This window comes from Chlorocebus sabaeus, chromosome 16 (assembly GCF_047675955.1).
Source record: "Chlorocebus sabaeus isolate Y175 chromosome 16, mChlSab1.0.hap1, whole genome shotgun sequence".
Taxonomy (NCBI): Eukaryota; Metazoa; Chordata; class Mammalia; order Primates; family Cercopithecidae; genus Chlorocebus; species Chlorocebus sabaeus.
Genome location: NC_132919.1, coordinates 25,845,673 through 25,866,952, shown reverse-complemented (window position 1 = coordinate 25,866,952; position 21,280 = coordinate 25,845,673). Strand labels below are relative to the sequence as shown.

The 21,280-nt window shown below is 53.0% G+C and overlaps 1 protein-coding gene across 4 annotated transcripts; it reads right to left on the bottom strand.

The window, feature by feature from the left end:
• Positions 1 to 1,523: 1,523 nt before the first annotated feature.
• LGALS9 (galectin 9) lies at positions 1,524 to 20,158 on the bottom strand. 4 transcript variants are annotated; one of them, XM_037992788.2, is made up of 11 exons: positions 19,828 to 20,149; positions 12,879 to 12,970; positions 10,607 to 10,808; positions 9,052 to 9,162; positions 7,787 to 7,882; positions 6,076 to 6,111; positions 5,507 to 5,557; positions 4,831 to 4,872; positions 3,992 to 4,080; positions 3,678 to 3,840; positions 1,524 to 2,246 (listed from the first exon to the last, which is right to left on the bottom strand). In XM_037992788.2, the coding sequence occupies exons 1-11, from the start codon at positions 19,864 to 19,866 to the stop codon at positions 2,100 to 2,102; spliced, it is 1,068 nt and encodes a 355-aa protein (XP_037848716.1). In that variant the 5' UTR covers positions 19,867 to 20,149; the 3' UTR covers positions 1,524 to 2,099. The 4 variants fall into 4 exon arrangements, with proteins under 4 accessions (XP_037848716.1, XP_037848718.1, XP_037848720.1 ...); XM_037992790.2 differs by lacking the exon at positions 7,787 to 7,882 and having other exon boundaries at positions 19,828 to 20,141; XM_037992792.2 differs by lacking the exons at positions 3,678 to 3,840; positions 7,787 to 7,882 and having other exon boundaries at positions 19,828 to 20,158.
• Positions 20,159 to 21,280: the final 1,122 nt, after the last annotated feature.

Genomic DNA, 21,280 nt, shown 5'->3' with positions numbered 1-21,280 from the left:
AAGGATTTGACACGGGGTCTGGCGAGGGCGGGATTCTCGCGTGAGGCCAGCGCTTCAGGGAAGGCCTTGAGCTTCTTCTTAGACACTTCCTTAGAAAGCGTTTTGCTCTGGGGCCACCTGTCCCATGTGAATTTGTCTCATATGAATGTGACCCCTGGGAAGGCAGCATGACCAGGCAAGTGTGAGCCACTGCATCCTCTTCCAAGGGACTGGGGACCCTCCTGGGTTTGGAGCTAGCCAAGGAAGTCTTCTTAAGAGACTGAGCCCCATTTCCTTGTCCTGGTCAGAACCAATGAAGGAGCTCAGCAGGGGCCGCTGGGGTCCTGGAAACACATGGCTCCCAGCTCGGGTTTGGTGTCTGCCTCCTGGCCGCCCTGGCCGACTTTGCCCCTCTCTTCCCTCCCATTTCTAGCAGCAGAGTTTCAGGTGGCAGGAGAAGGTGCATGACCAACCTCAGACTCCAGAGAAGCTCTGTGCCCTGCGCAACAGCTGTGCATCTCAGCAACACGGCCGGGAGTCCACTCCTGTACCAGGGCTTCCCAGGTTTGTTTTTTTGTTGTTGTTGTGCTGTGCTTTGTTTTGTTTTGTTTTAATTTTGAGACAGAGTTTCGCCCTTGTCACCCAGGCTGGAGTGCAATGGCGCATTATCTATTGGCTCAATGCAACATCTGCCTCCTGGGTTCAAGCAATTCTCCGGCCTCAGTTTCCTGAGTAGCTGGGCTTACAGGTGCCTGCCACCACGTCCGGCTAATTTTTTTTTTTTTTAATTTTTACTAGAGACAGGGTTTTGTCACGTTAGCCAGTCTGGTCGCGAACTCCTGACCTCAGGTGATCTGCCTGAGGTGAGCTTCACACAACACCCTGGGGTGTTGTGAAAACGAAGACACTGATCTCTTAGGTAGGTGTGTATAGAGGGGGCGGGGGGTGCGCAGGATGCCATGTTTCCAACAAGCTCCCAGTTGCTTCTGGTGCCACCGCTCCGAAGACTACACTGGGGCCTGAGGAACTGGATTCTTGCTGGGCCGAGCAGGATGTGTTGGCATCACGTGGACATGGAGCTGGGTTGTCTGGCGGTGGCCCAGTGGCTGGCAGAACCCCACACATGGACACAGAGCCACTTTTCTCACACAAGCCCTAACCTCTAATGCCAGGGAGACCCACCATGGAACACACACCCAGACAGTGCTTTGGATCGGCTTCTCCTGACACTCCTTCCCCAAGCCACCTCTCCCACTGGGATGCCAGGTCTGAGGAGCCAGCTCTGGCCCTGCTGTGGCCCTCACAGGCTCTGCCCCAGCCCCTCTCCCATCTCGGAAGCATGGGGCTGTTTCCTGGGGTCCCCCATTACCACCTTTCCTGTGTCCGAGACTCCTGCCCAAAAGGCTGGAGCCCCAGCCTGCTTTCTCCAACACCCAAAGGGAGTCCATGCTCTCCCGTCCCACTCCTCTCTGCAGCACCCCTGCCCGATTCCACAGACTCCAAAATGTCTCCAAATGAATTAAAGAAGCCACGGTCAACCCACATGAATGTGCCAACAAGCATTTTCATTTCTTTATTTTAAGGACACTGGGAAAGGAGCCAGTCCCCTGAAGAGAACACTCCGGTCAGTTGGTGGAGGCCAGTGGGATGCCATCAGGCCTGCTTTCCAGGAGCGGGTGAAGGGTTGGTGCAGGGTGCAAGGTGAGAGTGAGGTTAAAGGTCAGAGAGGAGGGGCTGAGGAGGCCACCTCCCACCAGGAGTAGACAGCTGGTGGCTTGGGACTGGGGTGGAGCCGTGTGGGGGAAGGGAGGGGACTGAGCGTGGGCTTCATCTTCACTGCCCACTCCTCCCTCTCCCTGGCTGTGCCTGCCTCCTGGGATGGTAGGATTTGGGCAGCTGGAGCCCCAGGTGCTGCCTCGGCTGAGGAAGGCAATCTCGGTCAGCTGCCTTCTCCGTTCCAGGGTGGCCGTAGCCAGAAGCAGGACCAGACAAGGGCATGGCCTCTGCATTAAAGCCCAGATCCCAGGCAGAGTTGGAAAGGCTGGGCCTGGGACGTGGGGATGATGAGAAGACCCAGACTGCCCCCCACCCCAGCCCCGGCCCCAGGGCCAGGGAGCCGCCTATGTCTGCACGTGGGTCAGCTGGATGTCGCCCCCCACTTCCAGTTTGTTGATGGCGGGCAGGTTCCTCAGGCGATGGTAATATTCAAACAGGTGCTGACCATCCACGGCCACCTTGAGGCAGTGCGCGTCACACAAGATCCACACCTGTGCGGAGATCATGCCGTTTGCAGTACACTTGGGAAGTCCTCCACTCACACTGCAGCCTCCTGTCTCCCTCCCTCCTTCCCTCCCTCCCTCTTTCCCTCCTCAGATGTTAATAAGCCCCTCACCTGCACTCCATCCCCACTGAGCAACGACGCTTCACTAAACAGGCTGTGTGTGCTCCTTCCCTTGTACTGTTCCCTGGCCTACAATACTGTTCCCACCCCATCAGGGACAGGAGTGCTGGCCTGTGCTGTCTGCATCCCTCGGGCCCAGCACACAGGAGTGCTCCGGGCCTGGGCTCCTGCAGCATCAGCCTCCTAACTTGTCTTTTCCACCCCAATGCCTTCTCCATGAGGCAGTCAGGGTACAAATGTTAAAACCTCCTTCCCTTCGCAATAGCTAACACTCCTATCACACACACCGTGTGCCAGGCACTGTCCTACGCACGCTACAGATACTGTCTCATTCCATTCTTACAACTCTAGGAAATTCATGATTTTTAGCTCCATTTTGCAGATGAGGAAACTGAAGCATAGAATAGTTAAGTCACTTGCCTGAGGTCACACAGCTGTCCACAAATCAAAGAATGTTGCTCCCTGGCTTGAAACACTCCTGTGTGGCTTTTCACTGTGTTAAAATCCAAGCTCCTTTCCATGGCTGCAAAGCCCTACATCAGCCATTTTCAACTCTGATTGCAGAGTATAATCACTTAAGGCATATTTTTAAAATGCGAATGCCCAGCTGACCGCCTCGTTGGCCTGGGCTGGGGCCCCAGCACTGATATTTCCTTTGTAAGCTCCCTGGGTGGTTTGAATGTGTAGTCAGGGCGGAGCACGCCTGCCTGCTGTTCCTGGACAGGCCACGCCCGTGCCTCTGCACGTTGGCCCTCACTGCCCCTCCCAGGCTCGCTATATCTCATCACTCTGTTTTGCTTTGTGCATGGCACTGTCGTTATCTGTGACAATCTGTCCATGCTTTAGTTTCCTTGTTCCTTCCCCACCTAAATTGTAAACTCCCTGGAGGCAGGACCCGGTCTGCCTGCTTCATGACTGCGCCCCCAGCACGCGGGCTGCTTCCTGCACAAAGCGGGCCACAGGAAAATCATTGTTGAATGAATAAGTGAAGAAATGAAAAACACCTCCTTCTTGAATCTGATTTGACACTTACTGGCTGTGTGACCGCAAGCAAGTAACCTGCACTTGTGAGTTTCTTTCCTTACCTGAAAAAGCAGATTCCAACACTTCCTTCATGTGGGATAGTAATAATAATAATAATAATAATAATAATAATTTGTTGGCCACCTTCTCTTCTTCTGGGTCCTCATCCCAGAGGCATCAGCCCCCATCCTGTTCAAGGCACCCCAGACCTCCTTTCCCCCTCCCCCTGTGCACCCGTAGGAGCCTCTCCAAGCTCCAGACTGCGGTGCCTCACCGAGAAGCTCTGGCCTCGGACGAAGGGCATTTTTCGGGGCAGACTTCGCTCCTCAGACCCCCAAGAGTTGTTGATCTGGGTGTTGCGGACCACAGCGTTCTCATCAAAACGGGGGTTCAGGTGGAAGGCGATGTGGCTCCCAGAGCACAGGTTGATGTGGAACCTGGGGTGGGCGGCCCACCTGAAGCTTTGTCCTCTGAGTTCTGAGCCCCATTTCCTCCCTGTCATCTGCAGCCTGCCCGAAGCCAGGGGAATGGCTGGAATGACCTTGAAGGGCTCTCTCTTCCCAGAGGTCACTGGAGACCTTGGCTTACCTCTGAGCACTGGGCAGGACAGTGCCCGATAGGATGATGGACTTGGATGGATACAGTCCTCCCGGAATGGTGGTGACAAAAGGCATTGGCTGTGGGAAGGAGGGGGACAGAGCAGCCAGTGACAGCAAGGGCAGCCGCCACACGGAAGGAGAAGACTGTACCAGTTCCCATGAATCTGGGCTGTCAGCTGAGAAGAAGCCCGTGATAGCTTTACTTGGTTCTGTAAAAGGCAAAGGAGGCCGGGCGCGGTGGCTCACGCCTGTAATCCCAGCACTTTGGGAGGCCGAGGTGGGCGGATCACAAGGTCAGGAGATCGAGACCACGGTGAAACCCCGTCTCTACTAAAAATACAAAAAATTAGCCGGGCGTGGTGGCGGGTGCCTGTAGTCCCAGCTACTTGGGAGGCTGAGGCAGGAGAATGGCAGGAACCCGGGAGGCGGAGCTTGCTGTGAGCCGAGATCGCGCCACTGCACTCCAGCTAGGGGGACAGAGCGAGACTCCGTCTCAAAAAAAAAAAAAAAAAGCCAAAGGAAAACTTTCCAGTGCTCCTCAAATTCATGGGCTTAGATCAGTGTCATGAAAGGAACTTTGGCCAAACACAAAAAGACTCGTGGGGTGAAAAGGGAGGGCCATGCAATGTGCTCACAATGACATGACAGTTTTAAGGTTGAAAACTCCTCTCCACAGTCTTCTACTTCACTGGGATGCTTTGAAGCCCTTCAGCTTACCAAAGGACTGCTTTTCATTTTTCAAGGTTAGTGAATCCCCCTGCAGCGGCTCTTCACCCCCAGCCTGCCCACCACAAACAGAACCTCTGCCCTCCCTGAGAAACGACTTACATAGGCGGGGTGGGGGTACATCATAGGTGGGAGGGCGGGAGTCTGTTGAAAAGAAACCAGGAAATTCAATGGGAGAGCACATGTGTGCACGAGCACTCACCCACGCGCCCCCACGCATTCTAGAGGGGGCTCCACTGTGAGGCTGACCTCGTGAGGCTTTGGCCCTTGGACTCTTCCGTCCACCTCCCTTTTCATGTTAGCCTTCCTGGAACTTCCTGCCATGTTCCCGGACCCCACCATGGTGACCTGCCCCTCAACCCCTCCACAGGCAGCCCCACTAATTCTAAGCCTCCCGCCTGATTTGCACCATCAGGAGAACAGCTTAAGCCTGTGTTCAGTAGTGACATCTCGGGGACCCAGGATGCAGGGCCAGGAACCTCACATCCGGGTGCTGGGGCCACTGCACTCCCCACTTGGTGACAGGTGGACCAGTTTCCCTCCCGGTCTCTAGGGAACCTGCCTCTTCCACCACTGGATAAATCCTGCTTCTTCCAGAATCTCTGCTGTCCCAAGAACAGCTTTAGCCACATGTCACCTGAGCCAAGGACTCAGCCCCAGATGTCCCCATCCTCCTTGCTAAACCGCTTTCTTCCTGACTCCAGGGCTCTAGGGAGTTTAGTTCTTGGTGAAGGAGGACACTGTGCAGCTGTGAACTGGCCAGAACTTGTAGACTTACAGAGAACATCTGTCCAGGGGCGCTCTGTACCGTGTGGATGACTGTCTGGGTCTGGAAGAAAGAAACCAGGTCTCACTCAGGCTCTCCCATGTGAAGACCACCAGCTCCCACCAGAGGGCGCCACACGGCAGGCACCTCCAGGGGGTGTAATCAGCCCAATGGCCCCACAGACCCCACAGAGGGTGGGTCCAGGTGTTTCTTCTCTCAAGGGGATGAGGGAGGGCAAAGGTTAGAACCCTGGAGAAGACAGATGGGGACACTGGTGGCTCTGGCCCATCTTTCCTCTCAGGGAAACGTCTCTCAGCCTAGCCTCCCTTTGCAGGTGGGAGAAGGGAACGTGGGTCACGGTCTTCCGTGGCTGCCCACGGGGTGGCAACTCAGGTTGTTTCATCATGGCCAGCCAACCACATCCAACCCCCTACCTCACCAGGCCGGGCAGACGGTCAAGGGCCTGGCCTCTGCCCTCGCCACTCCCAATGGGAGAGGCCCAATGCTTGGCCCTGCCTCCTCCATGAGCCCAGAAGAAGAGTCAAAATCAAGAGGATCCAAAAAGAAAGCAAGAGACTTACAATGGGAGCCGGGTTGGCAGGCCACACACTGGGAGGCTGGAGGGGTGAGGAGAGTCAGAACGGTGGTTATCGCGGGCACCACAGAACGGGAAGAGACGATGGCAGAACTCCAGGGAGGCTCTTGTGCTCAGAAATGCCTCCCCAGACACACCCGCCTCCCTCTTGCTCCCAAGCAAGCCTTCCTGAGCCCGTGGCACCCAGATCTTTACCCCCAGGTGCACAGGGCTTTGGGGTTGGGGGTAGGGTATCCCCATTTGTTCCTCTCAAGAGAGAGGAGGCTGGGTTTGATAGAGACCTCACTGCTTTCTGTAGCTCCCACAGCCAAGAGCGTTACTTCCAGTGCCATATTTCACCCGTAAGGTGAGAAGGGGTATTTGTTGAAGGCCTACTGTGGGTCGATTCCTGGGCTTCAGTGCTTTCCAATGAGGGAAGCAGCCTCAGCTCCTGTGTCCCTGGTGAGACAATGAGGCTCAGAAAGATTAAGCAACTTGCCCAAGCTCGCCCAGGTGGAAGGGACCAAATCCAAAACGGCAGCCAGTTCTGTGTGACTGTATCCAGCACACCTTCTATCCTCCCCAGCGCCAGGACCAGGGCTGAAGTTGGGCTGCCCTGCAAAAGTTCCCCGGGGCTCGACCAGTCCTGAAGTCAGCGTGGCAGGAGGCAGGTGCCCTGTCTGTACCGTAATGGGCCATAGGAAGACTGTGTAGACAAAGCGCCCCTCCTCCCAGTCCCCACTGCTTGAGTGGCCACAGGAAGTGCTGCTCGCCTCCTTATCCTGGATCCTGCCCCACCCAGTAGACTGTTGTTGCCCCGGCTGGTATCCCATTCTCCCTGGTTGTGCGAACCACATTCCACATTCATTCATTCACTGAGCCCCTACTGAGTGCCAGGCACTGTGCAAATGAACAAGCCACAGTCCTAGCCCTCTGGGGCCTCATGGGCATAGGGAGATGGGGGTGGAGTGACGGGGACAGACACGCAACACAGTTACAATGGGGTGCTGTGAACTGGCATGGCACAGATATGTACAGACTCCATGGGGACATGGCGGGAGCGTCCAACAATATTCTGGGCAGGGAGGACTCCCAGAGGAGAGACACTTAGGCAGAGCACGGAAGGGCAATTAGGCGTGTGCTGGGGGCAGGCTGGCAGAGGGTGCTTCCGGGGCCAGGGACAGCATATGCAAAAGCATGGTGGCCTGAGAGGGCCTTGAGTGAGCTGCAGAGGCTGCGTGAGCTTCGTGGGTTGGGGGTGAGGCAGGGAGGTTGATTGGGGCCAGACTCCGGAGGAACCTGTATGCCCTGCTGGGGAATTTGGGCTGTATTTGAAGGGCTTGGGGCTGTTAAGATTTTTAAGCGGGGAGAGGGTGTGATCAGATTTGCTTATAAGAAGGTCACTGGGGCAGTGGTTGGGTGTGGGGGGTGGGGAACTGGACCCCTGTCGTCATGGTGAGGAATCCCAGAGGCCTGGGCCATGTCAGTGGCTTCAGGACCCTTGGTGCCTTGGAGAGACATAAAGAAGGGGGAGTGAAGAATCCAGGGTGACTCCCAGGTCCCCAGCTCTGGGTGCCCAGCGGACAGAGACAGGGGACTCTTGAGTGGGCACAATGGCGCTGTAGGCCCTGGTGTCCTGCTGGCTGGGGCCAGCCTCTCAGACCCTCGGTCCTTCCTGCTGTCTGCTCAGCCACCCGGGGCCTCTGTGTTGAACTCACTTTTTGTCTGCGCCCCCTGGGCCTGGGTGGGAAACAGACAGGCTGGGAGAACGGCACCATGGAGAAGGCGGGCTGAACAGGGACTGTGCGGGGGTTCTGTTAAAACAAAAGGCACCGGCCGGTGAGGAAAAACATTAATAGAGCCAAGGAGAAGCTGAAAGGCAGAGGCAGGGGCAAGAGGGAGAGACCAGGCAGGCAGGGGGATGCGGCAAGGGGGTTAGGGCCACGCCGAGGCGGGAGGGGAAAGGGCCAGGCTCCAGTGAGCAGCACAGGGGGGCAGTCTCCCTCCAGCTCTTCCCTCCCACCAGTAGGGGAGAGAGTCAGGGAAGGAGGGAATGAGAGATGAGGACCAAAGGGTGAGGAGCCCAGATTTGCTGAGGACCTACTGTGTGCTTCACTCATCTCAGGGAGCTCCCTTGAATGCCAAAAGGGTAACAGCAGCTCCCATCCAGCTGCCAGTGCCCTGTGGGAATGTGGGTCCAGCATACCCTCATCTTCCCATTTTTCATGTGGTATTGGTATCTCCTGACCTTCTTATTTATTTTATTTTATTATTTAAACAAATTTTTTTGGAGACAGGGTCTTGCTGTGTTGCTCAGGCACAACTTGAATTCCTGGGCTCAAGCGATTCTCCCGCCTCAGCCTCTTGGGTAGCCAGGATTGCAGACCTCCACCACCGTACCCGGCTCTCCTGACCTTTCAGATGTTGGCAACACATTCAAAGTCTTTAAAACACACAGGTCAAACAGACCCTGGTGTGGGCCCAGGGGGCCACTGTGTGACCTCTGATATCTGTCTCCTCACTGAACCACACAACCACCCATGGGGGGCAGGGAATGACCATGCTGATTCTACAGATGAGGAAACTGAGGCTGAGAGAGGCAAAGTCGCTTGTCTAAGATCCCACAGAAGATGAATAGCAGAGCTGGGAATCTGAATTGGATTCAGCTTGGTTCTTGAGCCTGGGCTCTTTCTAGAATAATATGGCCTCCTAACCAGGATGGAAATTGAGGGATGAGGAGAAAGGGGTAGCCGAGGAGCCTGGGAGACCAAGGCAGATGTTCTGGACAGAGACAGTGACACAGAAGGGGGGGCAGAGTGACAGAGGAGAAGGGGCGGGCAGGCACTGGGACAGGGAAGCAGAGGTTGTCCCCAGAGTCACCTGGGTAGGAGATTGGCTTGGGTCCACCCAGCAGGGCCTAGGCACAGCTATGCTGGGCCCTGCATCCCAGCCCCGGGGACCGGTGCCAGGTGGACAGTCTGACCTGGAAGCTGATGTAGGACAGCTGCACAGAGCCATTGACGGAGATGGTGTCCACACGGTGGAAGGGCACGCGGTGGAAGTACTGCATGAAGAGGCTCCCGTTCACCATCACCTGCCAGAGGAGAGCACGTGTTTCGGGGCAGGTGCCCCAGACCAGGATGGGGACACCCCCTGCGTTCCTGGACCCTCCTTCTAGAAAATGAAGACCTGAGTCTGGGCCTCACTGTGGGGCCAGTTACAGGAACGTGTGTGACCCGAAGGGCATCAACCCGAGTCTCTACTGGGCTCCAGTGGCTGGCTTTTCGTTCTTCTGGTTGTTGACTGCAGTAGGTTTGTCTTTCTAGTCTTAGCTCACCTGGGGCTTCATTTATTTATTATTTATTTGTCCTTCAATTTTTTGGTTTTTTTTTTGAGACAGAGTGTCACTCTGTCACCCAGGCTGGAGTGCAGTGGTTCAAGCAATTCTCCTGTCTCAGCCCCCCAAGGACCTGGGATTACAGGTGCCCACCACCATGCCCAGCTAATTTTTGTATTTTTAGTAGAGACAGGGTTTCACCATGTTGGCCAGGCTGGTCTTGAACTCCTGACCTCAAGCTATCCGTCCTCCTCAGCCTCCCAAAGTGCTTGGATTATAGGGGTGAGCCATGCCCAGCCCCTTCAACTTTTATTTTAAGTTCCAGGGTACGAGCACAGGATGTACAGGTTTGTTAACTAGGTAAACGGGTGCCGTGGTGTTTTGCTGCACAGATCAACCCATCACCTAGGTATCAAGCCCGGCATCCATCAGCTAATCTTCCTGATGCTCTCCTTCCCTGACCAGGCCCCAGTGTGTGTTGTTTCCCCCCTTGTGTCCATGTGTTCTCATTGTTCAGCTCCTACTTATCAGTGAGAACATGCGGTGTTTGCTTTTCTGCTCTTGCAATGGCTTCCAGCTCCATCCATGTTCCTGCAAAGGACATGATCTCATTCTTTTTTATGACTGCAGGGGTATTATTTAAATATGATAAAATACTCATGGGGAACAGAGGAGAGGTGACCTCAGGTTGCATACTGAGTGGATGGGAACATCCTTATCTCAGATAAGCATACTCAGACTGACTTACCCATGGGCTTCTCAAGCCCAGAAACCTACTCTGCTTGCAAAGGTAATTTGCAATGTGCTTACAAAACTATACCCTTAATAGACCCTGGATAAAGGCTGGAACAATGTCGCTGAAAAATAAATGTTACCAGCGACCTGGAGAGGAGGAATGGTGACAGCAGAGGAATGGAATGAGCTTGGAATTCAAAGACACACAACACCAAACAGCAACGTGATGACTCCTCTAGTTCTTATTTTCAGAGTAAAAGAAGCAGCAGGCGCACCTGTAGATTCAGGTGAAGGTGCAGAAGGAGACTACGCAGCCATGGGTAACACCTTACAAGGAAATGGTCGTGTTATCTGTATAGTGGTGTCACTCCGGCTGAATGTCAATTAAAGTGATTACTTAAAAGCCATTCACCTGATAGGGCTGAGGGTCCCGGGGGTGAGAGGTGGGGAGGGGATTCTTGCTCACCTTGAAATCCGAGCTCTGCACCAGGAAGCAGAGGTCAAAGGGCATCCCCTTCTGGAGGGGCATGTGCATCTTCCTCTCCTCGGGCCCCCAGCTTCCATTCTGCCTCGTGTTGCACACCACGTACCCTCCGTCTTCAAACCGAGGGTTGAAGTGGAAGGCAATGTCGTTTCCACTGAAGCCGGTCTGAAAGTTCACAGCAAACCTAGGCCCAGGAAAAGCAAATGGTCTTCTGTGGCATGGTTTATTGCCAGTGATAGGCACAGGAGCACCTGTGCTTTGCATTTGTCTGGATCTTGCATACAACCTGCATGGCAGAGACTGCTTGGTTGGCATCGTTTTTGTTTCTCTAATTTGGATCTAATGTGTTTTTGTTTTAATTAATACATTTTGCCTTTACAGCATGATTTGCTAAAAATAAGTAGAAAATGGTTAAGGCAAAGTGCTGGTATTAGCAAACAAGAAGCATAGGTCTTCGAAAGTGATTACCAATTGATACCAAAGATGGACGTCATTAAGCATGCCTAGAAGAGACAGCCTCCCGTGCCAGTGGAGACTTGTTGGAGGCCAGCACATGGAAAGAAGAGAACAAATGTAAAGAGCATGTGAAATTGGGGCCGGACACAGAGGCCAAGGCGGGTGGATCACTTAAGCCTAGGAGTTCGAGACCAGCCTGGGCAACATGGTGAAACCCCATCTCCATTAAAAATACAAAAAATGAGCTGGGCATGGTGGCACGCACCTGTAGTCCCAGCTACTCAGGAGGCTGAAGCAGGAGAATCGCTTGAACCCAGGAAGCAGAGGTTGCAGTAAGCCTAGACAGCACCACTGCACTCCAGCCTGGTGACAGGGCAAGACTCCATCTCAAAAAAAAAAAAAAAAAAAAATTAATTAGCTGGGCATCACAGTGCACTCCTGTAGTCCCAGCTGTTCTGGAGGCTGAGATGGGAGGATTGCTCAAGCCCAGGAATTCGAGGCTGCAGTGAGCTACGATCATACCACTGCACTCCAGTCTGAGTGAAAGAAAAAAAGTCCCTGTCTCAAAAGAAAAAAATTAGTTAATTAAATGAATAAATGGAGAAGATTGCATTTGAAATATCTCTGTATGTATTTTTTCCTTTGGAGTCCTTCAGTTTCATCCCTGTAGTCCTTTGGAAATTCCTGCCCCAAGTAAGGGAGAGGCAGAAAGCTCCTGAGAGGAGAGGGTCCTCTGAGGTAGGATCTGTCTCTGTTCCACAGGATGGGAGTGGGAAGCCCTCCTGGTGCTGGGAGGTGGGGGAGGCGGAGGGAGAGGGAGAGAGGAAGGGGTGGAAGATCAGAGGTATGGTCCTGACTCCCCTGGTTGGAGGGTTCGGGGGGATCAGGGGCCTCCCTGCCCTTGGCATCTCCTGGGGGCACTGCAGGCTCTCAGAGAAGTCCCATAGCAGGATGGCAATGGCGGAGGAGGTCACCAAGAATCTAGGTGGCCGAGCTGAGGTTGAACTGGGATCTGCGAGGCTCAGAAGGTCCTAAGGAGAGGTCCCCTGGGAGTGAGGCAGAGAGGCTTCCGAGAGAGAGCCATAAGACCAGAGGCTCTTCTGTGGGCCCCGCAGACTTCAGCAGGCAGCCACCCATGGTCTCCCACCAAGCCAGGAGAGAGCTGCACACCTCTGTGCCACCCGGTCAGGGTGCCTCAGCAGGGGTCAGCCAGGCCTCCGTGAGGGTCGGGGGCCTTCCCAGCCACTGAGAAGCCATGTAAGCTCCTCTTTGTTCCCAGACAGTCCACCTTGGGAGGGAGGAGGGGGTGGGAAACAGCCCTGATACAATGTTAATATTTTAATTGACTTAGTAGTTTCCAGAAAAGGCCTTGAAACCAAAAAAGACCAAATTACTTTTGATGGTGATTTTCAATATTTTCACACCAGCAGAAGGAGAGCTTCAGAGTGGATGAGAGCAGTGATGGGAAATGGAGGAGGTTTGATTTTTGTAACTCTTAGTCACAGTGTGCAAGGTTCAACCCAGAATATAATCCTCCAACAAATCCTCCCACTCCTTCCTTAAACCACCAGCTCCCAGGGCCCCATTCATCCCGGAGTCCAGGTTAATGGCGCCCCGGCTGCAGGTTGTGCCTGCGGAGTGGTGCCCAGCAGCATGGGTTAGGGATGCATTGGGCCTCCCCTGAGCCAGGCACGTGAGCTTGGATGTTGTTGTCTGAACTAGCCCAGGCTCCCAGGCCCAGTGGTTTAGTAAGGGATGAGGCTGGAGTGAAACGTTTCCATCCATTACACACACACACCTGCTTCCACTGGAGCTGAGAACAGTCCCATTGACAGTGATCTGAAGTCCGTCCTGGAGACCCCCTTGGATAGTTCCAGAAAAGGGGACGGCCTGCAGGGAGAAGGTGTGGGACCATCAGTCAGGTGGCCGGCCTCCCGTCTGCTGCCCTCTAGCGCTAGTCAGTGGCTGGCCTGGGTGTGACAGCGCCATGCAAGGGAATGGGATGTGGCTATGACCAGTATATACGGAGTCTCAGCCCCAGGGGTCTTAGGGTCCTGTGTGGAGGCAGACACAAATCCAGTTAGTTACTCAGACAGTCTAAGCTTGTGATAAGGAGAAGCCTGGCCCTGAGAGGACGCGACAGGGAGCTGAGCTTATGTGAGAGTCTGAGAGGCGGTAGAGGCTGCATCAGGAACTCACCAGGCTGAAGGCCTTCCTTCCAGGCAGGGAAGTAGCAGGCAGACACCCTGGGCTGGTAAGGAACTAGGTGGTAATGGGGGCTGCTGGACCTCCTGCCAAGCTCCCAGCAAAGTGCCCAGGGCCCTGGCTGGGGACTCAGGAGGCTCAAGGAGCCAAAGAGACCCATCAGGGGTCTGGAGGGTAAATCTTTGACTCACCCAAGAGGGTCAAGAAGAAGCCATGACCCTCTCCCCACCACCACCATATAACAATGGCCACCGTCACCTTTGCCCTCCTGGCCACCTTCAGCAGAGCCTCTTCCCAGATGCCCTCTGCAGCCATGGGGCAGCTCTCTCCTCTACTTCTGCCCCCAGACTCTCCATTCCTTCCCTCAGGCCCTCAGCAGCCCCAAGCCCTAGTGTAGTTTCCCCCCCCATCCCAGGCCCCACAGGCTACCACTCTGTCAAATTCTCTGTCCAGGGCTCTTTAAAGGAGTGACGGGCCATGGTGAGGATGCATCGCTTCAGAGTCAGGCCAACTCCAGGTCTGAATCCTAGCTCTGCTGCTCATGACCTGAGTGGCCTTGGGAAGCCTACTTCACCTCTCTCTGCCTCATTTTTCTCATCTGTAAAATGGGAAGGTGTTTCTCCTACTGCATGTGATTGATGATTTCGTGAGAAAAGGCCTGTGATGGAAGAGACTGGCACATAGGAGATGCTTCTCCACTGCTACCCACCCTCCACCTTGGTCTCTCTGAGCAAAATTCACAAACTGGTACTTCCAATTTTCAAAGTTTATTCCGAAATGCCTCATATCCAATGTGGTTATATAACCCGCGTTAAAGCACAGTTCTATCTCCTGGCTGATTTTCACATTCTTCAAGTTTTTAATGTCTTCTCTAATATCTCCTTTAGGTCAATTTCCAACACAAATTAAATGCCTAAAGGAGCCAGGCAGGTGACGTGTTATGAGTCAGATGGCCAGGTAGGGAGTGGTGGGGACTGTGGCAAAGTAGATGTCACACCCTTCATCTAAAAAGTCAACATCTACTCAGCGCTAACCAGTGATTACCATCTGGGCCCAGGATTGGCAGAGCTTCCAAATTTTTAAGAGAAGACAGAAATCTGGATTTTTTTTTCTATAAAACTTTCTAATTTCTAGGGGAAAAATATTTGTCAAAAAGGATTATGTAAAAGTTCTTGGCTGGGAACAGTGGCTCACATCTATAATCCCAGCACTTTGGAAGGCTGAGGCAGAAGGATCACTTGAGCCCAGGAGTTTGAGGCTGGCCTGGGAAACATAATGGGACCCCCATCTCTACAAAAAATTAAAAAAATTAGCCAGGTGTGGTGGTGCACACCTTTAACCCTAGTTACTTGGGAGGCTGAGGTGGGAGCATCCCTTGAGCCTGGGAGGTGGAGGCTGCAGTGAGCCATGATCACGCCACTGCACTCCAGCCTGGGCAACAAAACAAGATCCTGTCTCAAAACCCCCCAAATTCCCATATTATAGAGATACACAGTGAAATATTTGCAATGGAATGGTATCTCTGGATTTGCTTCCACATATCTGAAGGTGGGAAGGGAAGCAAGCGAGGGAGGGTGTAGGATGAAGCAAGATAGGCCTGAGTTGATCGTTGTTGGAGCAGAGTGATGGGTGTGTGTTGTTGATGGTACAATTCCCTCTGCATGTTTGAATTTCCTATAATAACAAGTTAAACACTGTGCAGGCCAAACAGAAAACACCCACCAGCCAAATTCAGCCTACTGGCCACTGCTTTCTGGTCTGTATTGTTGAGCTGTGTGACTACACAGAACCGTGGGAAACCCGTCCTAGCTCAGTGTACACACCTGGCTCCGTGAAAGCCCCAGGAAATCTGAGATCTGATTCAGACAGACTCTGCTCCCCATGGATTTGAGGGGGGGTGTCTTTTGTTTCCCCTCAGGTCAGGTCTGAACTCTGCCATTAAGTACTTTAGTGACCTCAAGCAAATCACAGCTTCTCTGTGTCTCTGACTTCTCTTTCTTGTCCGTGTCTACACCCGCAGTGTGGGGGAAGGAGAGTCAGCCTGATCCAGGTATGGACCAGCATGACCTAGAATCGGGAAGCTTGTTGTCCCTGAAACATGTCTGTGGAACATTTTTCCCCTTGCCTGTTTGTGGAGGCCTGTGATTCTCTCCAGAGCCTTTCACACTATCATGAGAGTCAACGCTGAAAATACACACCCTCCTGGGAAGCATGCGGCCTCCACTCAAGCGTATTCACACCACAGCGTCCAGAATTGAAGGCAGAGTGTGATGGACACGGGCTCACAAGTACACACAAGGAAGCCAGGAGGAAGAAAGAGCAAGTACAGATCATGGGGTGGGACAGGGCAGGCTAATCTCCAAGGCAAGAAGTTCCCCAAAAAAGCTCTGTGAGGTTTCAAAATATCTTAATAGTGTCCCCACAATTCTGAAAAACGAGATTATTTATTCATTTATTTTTTTAGAGATGCGTTCTCATTCTGTTGACCAGGCTGCAGGGCAGTGAGGGGTGTGATCATGGTTCACTGCAGCCTCCACCCCCTGCCTCAAGTAATCCTCCTGCCTCAACCTCCTGAATAGCTGGGACCAAATAGGTACATGCCACCATGCCCCACTAATCTTAAAACGTTTTGTAAAGATGGGGTCTCTATGTATTGCTCAGGCTAGCTCAAGTGATCTTTCTGGCTTGGCCTCCCGAAGGGCTGGGATTTCAGGCATGAACCACCATGCCTGGCCTGAAAAGTGAGTTTTTAAATTGAATATCATACTACAAACAAGGTTATTCATTGCAGCATTGTAACACAAAGGATTATAAAGCAAACACTGGAAAGAGCTTAAAAGTCCTCTGACAGGAAAAAGGTGAAATACATTAGGGCATTTCCATATAATAGGTTCTGTGTAGCCTTAAAAAGAAAAGAAAAAGAGGAAGACGGAACTCTAAGCACCGATATGGAATGATGCCATTTGTATAAAAGTGAATGGGGGAAGGCTATGGATTTGTATTTATTTATTTATTTATAGATAAAATATCTCTGGAAGGATTTATAAGAAACTTATAACACTGGTTATCAGTGGGCCACCCCCCCCCCCAGAATCATCCACATTCAAATCCCCAGCAACTGTGAATATGTTGTAGAAGGGACTTCACAGATGTGATTAAATTAATAATTTTAGCATGGGGAGATTGTCCTGATTTTACAGGTAGTCCCAATGTGATCACAAGGGTCGTATAAAAGGAAGGCAGGAGGATCAGTGTCAGAGGTAGGAGATGTGACAACAGGAGCACAGATGCAAGAAGAAGCTGGTTTGTGTGTATTTTTTTTGGTTTGTGTGTTTGTTTGTTTGTTTCTTTCGTTGTTTTGGGTTTTTTTTTTGAGACAGGATCTCACTCTGTCAGCCAGGCTGGAGTCTGTTGGCACGATCTCAGCTCACTGCAGCCTCCACTTCTCCTGGCTTACGTGACCCCCCCACCTCAGTCTCCCAAGTAGCTGGGACTACAGGCATGCACCACCATACCGGGCTAATTTTTGTCTATCTTTTGTAGAGACGTGGTCTCACTTTGTGACCCAGGCTGGTCTGGAACTCCTGGATTAAAGGGATCCTCCTGCCTTGGCTTCTCAAAATTCTGGGATTACAGACGTGAGCCACTGGGCCCAGCCAAAGCTGCTGGTTTTAAAGATGGCAGGAGGGGTCATAAGCCAAGGCATGCAGGCAGCCCATAGAAGCTGGAAAAGGAAAAGAAACAGATTCTCCCCTGGAGCCTCCGGAAGGAAACAACCTTGCTGACACGCTGATTTTAACATCTGACCTTCAGAATCATTAAGAGTATAAATTTGTTGTTTTAAGATTGGCCAGCCAAGGCTGCTGTGGAATTTAGATCTGTGTGTCCAGGAAACCCAGGAAAATAAATGGACCTACTTTTGTTCCATAGGGTGCAGGAGGATGGATTTTTACACTGGATTTATGGTCCCACGGGCCTGGGCTCATGTACAGTAGCAATTCTGATGTTGGCCAAGTCGCTTGACCTGCCTGTGCCCCAGTTCCCTCCTCTGAATGGTAGGACAGTAACACCACCCGGCAGAGTTCTGAGAAGACTGGGTGTGATGCCGTGTGCTGAGCCCCCGGCTCGTGCCAGCCTTTAACAGTGCAGTTCTTTGCATGGAACGAATCGATTCCTCTGCTGAGTCAGAACTTGCTCTCTGTTCCTAGTTGTGCCCAGAGACCAGGGACTTTTCCTCCTCTTCTTATCTGGAAGTCTAGAAAGCAGAACTAAGTCCTGTGAACCAGAATGTGGGCGGCTTTGTTCTGGACTCAGCATCACCAGAGGACACCCAGGCTCAGGCCCGACAGTAGGGAGCTCAGCCTGGCTGGCCAAGACTGCCCGCCAGCGGGAGCCAGTACGTGGCTGTTAGCGAAGGTGCCCCGCTCCCTCAGAGCCTCCACAGTCCTGCTGGCCACCTTCCACGACACTTTGATTTTAGCCTTCTGACCTCCAACACTGTAAGAACCAATGTGTTGTTTTGAGGTTGATCAACTAAGGCTACTGTGGCATTTGGATCCATGTGTGTCCATGAGGGCTCTGGGCATGACCAGGAACATTTATCCTCACAGCAACCCCGGCCACTTTTACAGATGAGAAAACTGAGGCACAGAAAAGTTCAGTTACTTGCCCAAAGCTACATAGCTGGTCAGCAACAGAGCTGGGATTTGAACCCCAGCACCCACACTTCTAACCATCACACAGGCTTCCTCTCATGAGGAAGCTGGGAACGTCCTTATTCCTGGCTCTCCCAGTGCTTCCTGGGCCACACAGCAGGTGGTTCCAGCTTCCCCCTGGCCCTCCAAAGAGGCTGAGCTAGATGAGGCTGGACAAGAAGAGGGAGTGAGGTTTCCAAGCCAGGCCCTCTTGGCACTCAGCCCTCCTCAGCAGGACAGCGAACCGCGTGACCTTCCCCCACTGTCGGCACGTGGAGGAAGCGTGGCTCCGACTGCCAGAGGGTCACCGAGTGAGGCTTAAGTGTCCTAACCCAGGGGAGCCCCGTGGGGTAGAGGGTGCTCTGGACACCCATGGGGGCTGCACTGACCGCCTTTCTTATCTGGGCTCCAAGGCCCTGTTTTAACTCTCTGATGTCCATAGGAGAATTTTCCTTCTGAATCCAAAGATTAGAAAGTAAAAATCAGTCACTAGAATGATATGTCAGAACCTGGAAGAAGCTTTGGGATCCCCTCTCAGAAAACCAGAGACAGGGTGACATGCCCAAAGCAGCACCTGCTGACCCTAAGATCCCCAACCTGTGACCTGTTCCAGCTTCCCCCAGTGCCCATCTGTGCAGGTCCTACCTCGGGGGCCTCCACAGGGTGGCTGAGGGGTCATTGGTGACAGCCAGGAGGAAACAGGCCTCCTTTCTCCACTCTTCCTCTGGAGTTTAGAAAGCAGAGCTGAGCTCTGCCAACCAGAACCTAGGCAGCCTCATTCTGGACTCAGTGTCACCAGAGGCCACTGAAGCCTGAGCCCGGCCTCTGCTGAGGTGGGCCCTGGCAGCTTCCCTGCCCTCAGCACCCTGCCTCCCCACCCTCCCCATTCTGCCTCCCCACCCAGGAAGGGCCCATCAGCCCACCCTCTCCAGCCCCTCGGGAAGCTCTTTGCCAAGGCGGGGTGAGATCCAAGGACAGGACCCGGCCCAGGACACAGTGACCCCTGAAGGTTCCTGGGCTCTTGGCGCTGCCACTCCCATCTGGGGACATTTGGCAACTGGCCTACACCTCCCTGAGCCTCAAATTTTCTCTGTGTGAAGGGGACTCAAATCTCACAGGGTTTCAGCAAGGCACCTGCAGCCCTCTGACCCCACACTGCAGGGACAGTCCTCGCCCCCTCTCACCTCTGAGACTGCCCCTCCGCAGATGCCCTGACATGCCCATGCCTGGTTAACTCTGCCTCACCCTTCAGAGCACAGACACCTCCTTAGGAGGTCTTCCCTGCTGCCCCCGGACTCCCAATAACACTAAACACTCCCAAAGTGTGTCAGGCACTGTTCAAACACACTAGATACACTACCTCCTTAATCCATAGCCCAACCCTGGGAGTGGGGGGCTCAAGTATTATTCCCACTTTACAGATATGGAAACTGAGGCCCAGAGCCCACTAGCCAGTAAATGGTTGGACCCAGGGAGGCCATCTTCACAGTAAGCACCCTTAACTACCAGGCCCAATAGTGTCCTCACTGTCCCAGAAGCGTGCTTGCTTCCTCTTTACATGAACCATCCCACTCTACATGTCTTCCCCTGAGCACACAGGACAGGACAGGACAGCTCAGTCAACATGTCAACCCCATGACTCGTGGGGACGAGCATCCCTGCAGGCATGAGCGAGCTCAGCAAGGCACAGGTGTGCCAGGATGACCTCCGCTGACATTTCTGCCCTGCTTGTGTTCTCTTTGGGATGCCCCTACCCCATCCCCTGCCACTCAGGAGTTGCTTCCTCAGAGCCCCAAGGCTGTGTCCCCCTGGCTGAGGCAGCACTGTGCCCACAGCCCCGGAACTCACTGGGCTCAGGTAGGGAGCCTGGGAACCGCTGAAGGCCATCTCTCCACCGCCTCTGTGGCCACCGCTGCCTTTCACACCTGCCAGGAAGTCCTTTGCAGAGGAAACAACTTAACAAAGAAATAGAAACCAAAGCAACTTGGCTGTTACTCAATGGGGAGGAGCCAGCAGAAAGAGGAAGTGGATCCAGAGAGAGCAAGGTAGGGTGTTGGGTGAACTGCAGTGACGCTCACAGAGGGAAGTGGGCACTCCCAGTCCCAGTGACCTTTCCCTCCTCCCTCTCCTGTGCTCAACCCGAGCCTGAAGCATATTTGGTTCATAGAGGTCTACAATGCTTGACCACACTGACATAACAGCGAGTTGCCAGATGACACTGCCCAGAAGTATGTGGCTGTGTGTCCTAAGCACACTTGGCCACGGAGTACAGAAAATAATGGGGCTGGCCGTTGCCTGTGCACGGGGTGCTGGTGGGGAAGGGCGGCCTCAACCCATTTTACATATAGAGAAACTGAGGCTCAGAGTCTAAAGGGCATGCCCCAGGTCGCACAGCTAATTCGTGGTAGCCTGAGCTATATGAAGATTCTCAGACTCTTCAAAAAGTGTTTCTCCTCTTTAAATTTATATTATTCATGTAAAAACATAATTATGTAGAGGGCAATATTTTGCAGGAAAAACACCATAATGAAGATTTTTATTCTAGAGTATGGGGTGCCCAGGAGCTTCTGATCCTCCCTCTCAGTGAATCTCTCTTTCTTCTCCTCTTCTCTATCTTTATTTTCTGCGCTTTAGGATGGGGAGAGAAGTCTTGGACATAATAGAACATTTCAAGTGACATGGGGCTGGAAAGGGACATATGGCATGAACTGCCTTTAATTGGCTTCAGCACCTAGTTAGGGGAAATAATTGGCCGAAACAGAGAATAACAGGATAGGCTGCAGAGGGGGGAGGGAGCCATGAAATAAACTGACCTGAAGTTGACCAGGTCCCAGTGATGCGCTGGCGAGAAGGCCCAGAACTCAAGCTGGGGCTGGGTGGGTAAGGGCTGTACAGGCTCAAGGGGATGGCAGGTGCCCCAGGGCCATACGTGAGTCTGCACCTCTCTTCCTTCCTGTGCTCTGCCTAGATGCACTAGAATTTGCAGACGAATTCCTTTGAGATGCTCCCATAGACTGAGGCCATGTGTGCTCTCTGCACTCTCCATCCCCATTATGTTCCTGGATCAAGTAGAATTTGACCAGTTTAAGGAGTAGACAGTACAGGAGGAGCAGAAAGGAGAGAAAGGAAGGGAAATTCTTTGCAATCCTCTCGGACACCATGGACACCAGGAACAATTTCATCATGCCACATCATTTGTAGGCAATTGTCAATTGCTTGGGATATGGAATAATTGGAACTGTCATTCACAGCAGACTGGAGTGTAAAATAATCCAACTTAGAAAAATGGGCAGGGCGTGGT